The sequence below is a fragment of the Myotis brandtii genome, unplaced genomic scaffold (assembly GCF_000412655.1).
Source record: "Myotis brandtii unplaced genomic scaffold, ASM41265v1 scaffold358, whole genome shotgun sequence".
NCBI lineage: Eukaryota > Metazoa > Chordata > Mammalia > Chiroptera > Vespertilionidae > Myotis > Myotis brandtii.
The window spans coordinates 3,984,744-3,994,205 of NW_005363772.1; the positions used below are offsets into that span (position 1 = coordinate 3,984,744).

Below are 9,462 nucleotides of genomic sequence, written 5' to 3' on the forward strand. Positions count from 1 at the left end.
CTCTCCCGGGGACCCGCGCTTCGGTGCCGGTCCCGCGGTCGCCGGCACGGGTCTCTAGTGACGGTGCTCGGCAGCGTTTCCAGGGGGTGCTGAACCTCGGTTTTCTCGAGCGTTAAGGGGAACATGTAGCTGCCCCAGGACAAACTGCAGCTCTGAACCCAGGCCTCGCCATGCCGCCAAATGGGATGACCTTCATTCACAGCCATGGAGGTGACCTTCGCTCAGAGAGAGGAGGGGTGCCTGGCGCCGCGCCCGCCCTGGAGGAATCAGTGAAAAGGAATCGAGGACTTTTGTGAACGCTGACTGCTCAGTGTGGGGTGCCTAACAAGAAGCGAGAATGGGGTTCGGTAGGAGCATCGGGGCGGAGCCCGCGGGAGGGGAGGACAGCTCTGTCCAGTGACACCAGGTGCTGCCCGTGCTGCCTCCTGGAAGATCTGACCTTAACCCTGCTCACAGCCCCGCCGAGGCCACCATCTCTCGCTTCTGCAACAGTTGCTTTACCATTTCCGCCGTTGCTCCCTGCATTGAATTCTCACAACGGCCAGAGTGAGGTGTTCAAAACAGTGGTTCTCAACCTTGGCTGCACATTAGAATCACCTGGAAATCTTTTTAAAATCCTGATTTCTGGGCCTCATCCTCCGGAAATTCTGTTTTCTTTGTTACTAATGTTGTGGCCCCACCCAAGAAGTTCTGGGTTGGCAGGAGGTGCTCACTCTTACACCCCTGTCCTTGGTAGCTTGCTTGCCTGCTGCTGCCTTTGTGGCCCCACCCCATAACAAAGAAACAGAATTTCCGGAGGATGAGGCCCAGAAATCAGGATTTTAAAAAGAGTCCCAGGTGATTCTAATGTGCAGCCAAGGTTGAGAACCACTGAAATAGCAAATCTTATCTTGCCACTTCCTTATTCAAAATCTACAAACAATTCTCATTGCTTTAAGATAAATGATAAATTCCTCACTGTATCCTATTGGCCCTTAATAGTCTTAACATGTCTTTTTTTAAAAAAAATATTTATTGATTTTTTTTTACAGAGAAGAAGGGAGAGGGATAGAGAGTTAGAAACATCGATGAGAGAGAAACATCGATCAGCTGCCTCCTGTACACCCCCTACTGGGGATGTGCCTGCAACCAAGGTACATGCCCTTGGCCGGAATCGAACCTGGGACTCTATCCACTGAGCCAAACCGGTTAGGGCTTAACACGTCTTTTTAATTTTTCATTCATTCTATAAATATTTGATTCCTACTGTGTACTAGGCGATATTCTAGATACCAGGATAGAGCAAAAGTCCTTTACCTCTTGAAGTTTACATACTTTGAGGCAAGTCAGACTATAAATAAACAATGTCAGCACCATGTAAGGTAGTGATTAGTGCTTTGAAGAAAAAGAAAGCAGACTGTTGGGAATGATGAATTGGAGGAGTAATGACTATAGGGTCGGATAAGGTAGGTAGTCTGGAAAGACCTCCCCTCCTTGGGGAAGTGACATTTGAGCAGAGCCCAGAACCATGCTGAGGTGGGGAAAGAGCATTGTTGGCGCTGGGAATTGCTAGTCCAGAGGCCCAGAAGTGAGAATAAGCCTATGGGTGTGGTCAAGGAACAGAGAAAAGGCCAGCGTGGCTGGAGCTAGGTGAGCAAAGGGGAGTTCTAGTATAAGAAAGGGGAGTGATGGCCTGATCTTGTAACGGCTTATGGGCATTTGGCTTGGCTTATATTTTAAGTTGGGGTCACACTGGAAGATGTTAAGCAGGGAAGTGATGCTGTGTGGAGAGCGAACTTCAGGAGGGAAAGAGTGGAACTCAGCAGACCAGTTTGGAAGTTGTAGTACAAATGAGATGATGGTGATTTGGGTTGAGGTAATTGTGGAGTAGGCTGTTATGGTTGAATTTGGGACACATTTTGAAGGTAGAATTAATGGGACTTATTGGTGGATTTGATATGGGGCTTGAGGAACAGTCTCCAGGAAGCATGTTAGATTTTTGTCCTGAATAATTGGATGAATGGCAATACCATGTACAGGGATTGGGAAGACTGAAGAAGAAAATCTAGAGCTCTGCCAATGACGTGTTGTATCTGAGATGCTATCAAATGTCTCCAGTCTCTTTTCTCAGTGCACTCTCTGTTCTGCTCTGAAGTTTCCACCATATTAAATTTGTTTACTTTGATTTCCATCTTCTCTTTCTCTAGAACACTTTTTCTCACTTGCCGGTTCCCAGGGCTACCTCCTGTTCATCCTTGAGGTTTAGCTTAAAGTCAACTTCTTCAGGGAACTTCTTCTTCCCCAACTATTTGACTAGGTTTGGTCCCCTGCTGTATGTTTCCATTAATATTTATCATTGTTTATTTATTGAAATTACTTGTGAAATAGTTGTCTTATTTTGACAGACTCTCCATTTTGTGGGAGTAAGAACTTTGTTTCTCTTGTTCTTTGCTGCCTTCTTAATTTCTAGTACCCAATATCACTCTAAAACTTTTGAAGGGATGAGGGATATATATCACTGAGGGATGAATAAGAATTTTACATGAATTGAGGTGGGGAGGCCGAAGGGGACAGAAGTCAAGCAGATTGGAGGGAAGCATATTCCAGGCAGAGAACATAAAGTTCAGAAAGACTGAAGGGAAGTTCAGTGTAGTTGTGGGGCCTTGTGAAGGGGAATGAGGCTAGAGATGTGAAGAACGTGGTGTGAGGTTCAGAGTCTGAAGAGTCTTGTGAGCTGTGCTAATCTCACAACTCTTGGTCCTTAGTTTTCTTGGCCGTAAATGACTTCTAGATAAGGATAGTGATAGTACTCACAGTTCTTGTGAAGAATAAGATTAAATAAGGTAATGAAAAGCATTTAGCACAGCATCTAGCATGTGCAAGTGCTCAATAAATAAAACTATTATTATTTTAGAATAGCAAAACAGTTATTTAGAGAGGCATACAATAATATTTTAAAAGGTATATATTGTATATAAGTAATCTGCCCTCTTCTACAGTTCTGTGATTTAATTAGGAATGGCTGTGATTTTCGTTATTGTAGCATTGGCAGTTCTAATATGTAATAGAAAAGGAAAAATTTAACAATTTTTGTTGTTGTTGTTGTTGTTGGTAGAAAGACCAGAATAATTCCAAATATGAGCAGGTATACTTAAAACTAGAACCTTTCAAACCATTTATCTTTAAAGACACAAAATACTTATTTCTAACTAGATATTTTAACTTGGGGAAGTGAGTTTATTTGACTATGAACCTTAGAATTAATTGAAAGTTTTTCTTTATATGATGATTTCATTTTATATCTTAATAACTGGAATTTTCTTAACTATTTCTGACATTTCATTTTCATTAACACGATTTTAGTCTCAGCTTACAGAAAATGGGTTATTGTTTCTTTGTTTGTTACTGAATACTTTAAATTGTATTCAGATCATGGGATCATGATCAGTTGAATAAATCCATGTTATAAAATTCTCTGTAACTATTGTGTTGTCTTCTAGGTACAACAGAAAGAACATCCAGGTCTGAAAGGCCACCAAGAAGAAAGGTGAACAATTAACATATTCTAATATATATTATCTTAATGGTTTCTGAAGTTCTAAAGTGAGGAAGATATTCACAATGAGGCAGGAGGGTACATCCCAAGAAAGGTTCATAAGGGGGTGTTCACTTGGTGACTATCACAGTCTTGACTCTAGTCTTGGTCTGGTCTTTGTCAGTATCCTGAGAACGGATCATCTTTGAGAGATGGACTCACCCACATATTCCCAGGAAATAGGTACCTAAACCAGAATATAGAATTACTTTTGATGATGCTTATAATAGTCATGTAGCCTGGGATGTATGCATGAATATTACCAGTTCTGTGGGCATCGCTGTGGAGGAATCCAAATTATAAAGTCACTTGGCATGGAGTCAAAACAAAGGCATATTAGTTGGACATTAAATGGCATCAAATTATAATTGTCTAGAGTAGTCATTTTCATAGGAATATTACCTGCTTCAGGACCTGCTACACTAGTATTGCTTAGGTGGGTGTTGCCAAATTTTGCCTCTTTAAACCATATGCTGGTCATCCCCTTCTACTGAGTATATTATATACTAGAGGCTCAGTGCACAAAATTTGTACACGGGTAGGGTCCCTAGCGGCTGCCAGCTGGGGCCTGCCTTCATTCGTGTCGTCCCCTGGTGGTCAGCGCACATCATAGTGAGCAATTGAACTCCCAGTCGGTCAAACTCCCGAGGGGACACTTTGCATATTAGGCTTTTATATATACATATATATATATATATATATATATAGAGAGAGAGAGAGAGAGAGAGAGATTGTGATTGACTAAGCTACCATGTAGTTATTCCCTGGGCTTAGAAGGTATATAATTTCTTATGTATTTATTCAGTTAGTTTAACCTTAATTTACTTATTTCCAAGTTCTCAATGTCACCTCATTCTGATTTCCATCAAAGGAGTTTTAAAAATGATTTCAAAATATATTGTTATTCACCTCCTTCATAAATAAAATGTAAAAACTTTGCTAAAAGTCTATGTAAATACATAAGATAGATATGCTTTTAGTGATGGACATTGTATTAAAGGGGATATCCCTCTTGCCCCAGAGAGTTTGAGGAAACAGTACAGAAATATTTAGGTAGATTTGGTATTTTTTCATTTGAGCAGCAGCAACTTTGTGGAAGGTCAGATTTTACCTAGGTTGCAATTCTGCTAGTGTTTCTCTTAATTGCATGTTTTCTTTTGCTTTAAAATTAAAATATGTGTTTATATTTAAAATATTAAACTGTTTTTTGTTTCTTAGGCACTACCTCCTAGGACAGAGAAAATGGCTGTTGACCAGGACTGGCCTAGTGTCTACCCTGTTGCAGCACCATTTAAACCCTCTGCAGTACCTCTTCCTGTTCGAATGGGTTACCCAGTAAAAATGGGGGTGCCCATGGCAAAGGAGGGAAATTTAGAACTTTTAAAGGTAAGAAGTTACTGATTCATTAGCCAAGACCTCTGTTCAAGTAAATAGTGATCCTCCTCCCACTGCCCTTACACCTCTTACACTTCAAGGTTCAGTGTGTAGCAGCTTCTTGTGGGTTTTTTTGTTTTTTAAAAATATGTTTTTATTGATTTTAGAGAGAGAGGAGGGGAGAGGGAGAGAGATAGAAGCATTGATGAGAGAGGAACTTTAGCCTCCCACTGGGGATCAAGCCTACAACCTGGGCATGTGCTCTGAACAGGAATCAAACCAGTGACCTCTTGGTGCATGGGTCAACTCTCAACCACTGAGCCACACCAGCTGGGCTTGTGTTTGATTTAAAAATTTTTCCTTAGGTAATAATGGATGCTATATTTTGATTTTCTGTGGTAAAAAAAAAAACAAAAAACCCTCAAAAGAATCCTAGTCATTTAATGTAACTGCCCTAGCTGGTTTGGCTCGGTGGATAGAGTGTCAGCCCACAGACTGAAGGATCTTGGCTTCAGTTCTGGTCAAGGGTACGTACCTTAGTTGCAGGCTGCAGGCTGGATCCTTGGCCCCAGGTTAGGGTGGGTATGGGAGGCAACCAATGGATGTGTCTCTCTCACATCGATGTTTTTCTCTCTCTGTCTCTCCTCCTCCCTTCCATTCCCTTTTCGGGGGGGAGGGGGTGGGGGGTGGAACCAGACGCAGGGCTCATGGCTGGCAAGCGCTGCTGCAGCAGGCAACTCAAGCCTCTCCCGGTCCGGACTGATTGGGTGTGAGCACGTGGCAGGCACAGTGGGGCCAAGAGGAGCGGGAGCGGCAGGCGACGTTGGACTGTGGGTTTCGGCCCAATTCCTGCAGGCTACCCAGAGAGACTCCACCCGTGCACCGGGCCTCTAGTGATTAAATAATAATCTGTGTCCTTTTAGTTCTATAAGGGAAATATGTACATCTGTAGATTCATGGCAGGAAGAATACTATACAAATGATGCTAATATTTTCGAATGTTGTCATTTTAAAATACTTGGTATTGAATCTATATTTCAAGGAATTTCTTTTTTGTTATTGTTGGTTAATCTTCACCTGAGGATGTTTTTTCCATTGATTTTTAGAGAGTGGAAGGGAGGGGGAGAGATAGAGAGAGAGAAACATGGATGTGAGACACCTCCGTTGGTTATCTTGTATGTGCCCTGACCTGGGCCGGGCATTGAACCTGAAACGGAGGTATGTGCCCTTGACCAGAATTGAATCCGAGATCCTTCAGTCCACAGGCCAAGACTGTAACCACTGAGCAAAACTGGCTAAGCAGGAATTTATTTCTTGAATTCACAACACCTGTAACAATTAATATTGTAAGAAACCGCCTCATTTTATTTATGATAAGGCTTGTTGAGCTTATAATTTAGTTGTATGAGCAAATTATCTTTTTTCATGTTTTTAAGACAGTTGGCTGATTTATCCTTTAAATTTTTCTACTTTAGATCCCCAATTTTTTGCATTTGACTCCTGTAGCAATTAAAAAGCATTGTGAAGCTCTTAAAGGTAAGTGGTTATTTTGTAACATAATTGACTTTGAACACAATATTAAGAATCAGATTTCTAATGATAAAGGGGTTGATTCATCAAGAGGATACAATGTGTAAATATTTATGCACCCAACATTGGAGCACCTAAATATATAAAGCAATATTAACAGAACTGAAGGGAGAAAGAGACAGCAATACAATAATAGTAGGGGACTTCACTACCCTACTTTCAACAATAGATAGGTCATCCAGACAGAAGAAAATAAGGAAATGTTGGATTTAAACTACACATTAGATCAGGTGGACTTAACATTTATGGAACACACCATTCGACAGCAGCTGAATACACTTTCTCCTCAAATGCACATGAAAAACTCTCCAGAATAGATTATGTTAGGCCACAAAACAAATCTAAATAACTTAAGAAGACTGAAATCATATCAAGCAACTTCTCTGACCATAGTGATACGAAACTAGAAATCAATTACAAGAAGAAAACTGGAAAATTCACAATTACATGGAGATTAAACAACATGCCATGAACAAACAGTGGGTCAAAGAAGAAATCAAAAGAGAAATGAAAAAATATCTTGAGATAAATGAAAATGGAAACACAACATACCAAGCCTTTTGAAATTTAGTAAAAGCAGTCTTAAGAGGGAAGTTTATAGCAATAAATGCCTAGATTAAGAAACAAGAAAGGTCTCAAATAACCTAACTTTACACCTTAAGGAACTAGAAAAAGAAAGACAATTAATACCAATTCTTCTCAAACTCTTCCAAAATATAGAACAGATGGGAACACTTTCAAATCCATTTTACAAGGCCAGCATTACCCTGACACCAAAGCCAGACAAGAACTCTGCAAGAAAGAAAATTACAAGCCAATATATGTGATGAACATAGATGCAGAAGTCCTCAACAAGACAGTAGCACACTGAATTCAACAGTATATTAAAAGGATCATACACTGATTTAGTGGGATTTATTCCAGGGATGGAAAGATGGTTCAGCATCTGCAAATCAGTGTGATAACACCACATTAACAAAACAAAGGATAAAAATTATATAATTATTTCAATAGATGCAGGAAAAGCATTTTATTAAATTCAACATCCTTTGATGAGAAAGATTCTCAACAAACTATATACCTCAACATAATGAAGGCACAACTAATATACTCTGTGTAAAAAACTGAAAGCATTTCTTCTAAGATCAGAACAATACAAGGACAAGTCACTTTTATTCAATATAGAAGTTTTAGCCAGAGCATTTAGATAAGAAAAAGAAAGACATCCGAATCATAAAAGAAGTAAAATTGTCTCTAATTGTAGATTATATGAAATTGTATGTAGAAAACCCTAAAGACTTTGCCCCAAAACTGTTAGGACTAATAAATTCAGTAAAGTCACAGAATACAAAATTAATATACAAAAATCAGTTGTGTTTCTATTAACAATGAACTGTCAGATAAATTAAAATCCTCATTTACGTTAAAAAAAACACTTAGAAATAAGTTTAATCAAGGAAATGAAAGATCTATGCACCAAGATGAAAGAAACTGAAGAAGATACAAATAAATGGGAAGATAGTCTGTGCTCATGGATTGGAAGAATTAATATTGTTAAAATGCCCATACTGCCTCTAGATTCAGTGTAATTCCTATAAAAATTCCAATGGCATTTTTCACAGAAATAGAAATAAACAATACTAAAATTTGTGTGGAACCATAAAAGAACCTGAATAACCAAAGCAACCTTAAGAAGAACGATGATTTCAAATTGTATTACAAAGTTGTCGTAATTAAAACAATATGTTTGTTACTGGTATAAAAAAACAGATCATTGGAACAGAATGAAGAGCCCAGAAATAAACCCACTCATGTATGGTCAATTAATTTTTATGACAAAGGGCCCAAGAATATACAATGGGAAAAGGATAGTCTCTTCAATAAATGATGTTAAGAAAACTGGGTAGCTACATTCAAAGGAATAAAACTGGACCCCTATCTTATACCTACCAAGAAAATCCACTCAAAATGAATTGAAGACTTGAATGTAACACCTGAAACTGTAAACTCCTAGAACCGTGGTCGGCAAACTGCAGCTCGCGAGCCACATGCGGCTCTTTGGCTCCTTCAGTGTGGCTCTTCCACAAAATATCGCGTGCGGGTGGCCCATGCGCAGAAGTCGGTATTTTGTGAAAGAGCCACACTGAAGGGGCCAAAGAGCCACATGTGGCTCTCGAGCCGTGGTTTGCCGACCACTGTAAGAAAATGGGTTTGTGGGGGTGGGGCAAGGTAAGCTCCTTGATACTGGTTTTGGCAATGTTTTTTTGGATTTGACACTGAAAGCAAAGGCCAAAAAAAGCAAAAATAAACAAGTGAGACTACGTCAAATTATAAAGCTCCTGCAAAGCAAAGAAGACCATCAACAAAATGAAAAGGCAGCCTACAAATTGGGAGGAAATATTTGCAAATCATATATCTGATAAGGGATTAGTATACCCAAAATATATAGGGAGCTCATACAACTCAGCAAAAAACAAATAACTCAATTTAAAAATGGACAGAGGAACTAAGTAGACGTTTTTCAAAGAGGAGGTACAAATGTTCAAAGTTACATGAAAAGGTGTTTAGCATCACTAATCATCAGGGAAATGCAAATCAAAATACTATGACTTATCACCTCACACCTGTTGGAATGACTATCAGCAAAAAGACAAAAGAGAGTTTAGTGTTGGCGAGGGAATTATTTTGTCCTGGTGGTGGGAATGTAACTTGGTACAGTGTCTATGCCAAACAGTATGGAAGTTTCTCAAGGAATTAAAAATAGAACTATCATATGATTCAGCAACCACACTTCTGGGTATTTATTCGAAGGAAATGAAATCACTATCTCAAAGAGATATCTGCACGCCCAGATGCAATGTAGCATTATTCACAAGAGCCAAGATAGAGAAACAACCTAAGTGTCTATCACTCGATGAATGGTT

The 9,462-nt window shown here is 39.5% G+C and overlaps 1 protein-coding gene across 1 annotated transcript in view; it reads left to right on the forward strand.

The window, feature by feature from the left end:
• Positions 1-170: 170 nt before the first annotated feature.
• The window catches only part of MRPS35 (mitochondrial ribosomal protein S35), a 30,270-nt gene continuing 20,978 nt past the window's right edge, over positions 171-9,462 (forward strand). Inside the window, exons 1-5 of the mRNA XM_014544239.1 lie at positions 171-269; positions 352-406; positions 3,480-3,526; positions 4,793-4,960; positions 6,424-6,484. Coding sequence (XP_014399725.1) covers positions 171-269; positions 352-406; positions 3,480-3,526; positions 4,793-4,960; positions 6,424-6,484 — 430 coding nt within the window. The remainder of the gene's footprint in view (positions 270-351; positions 407-3,479; positions 3,527-4,792; positions 4,961-6,423; positions 6,485-9,462) is intronic.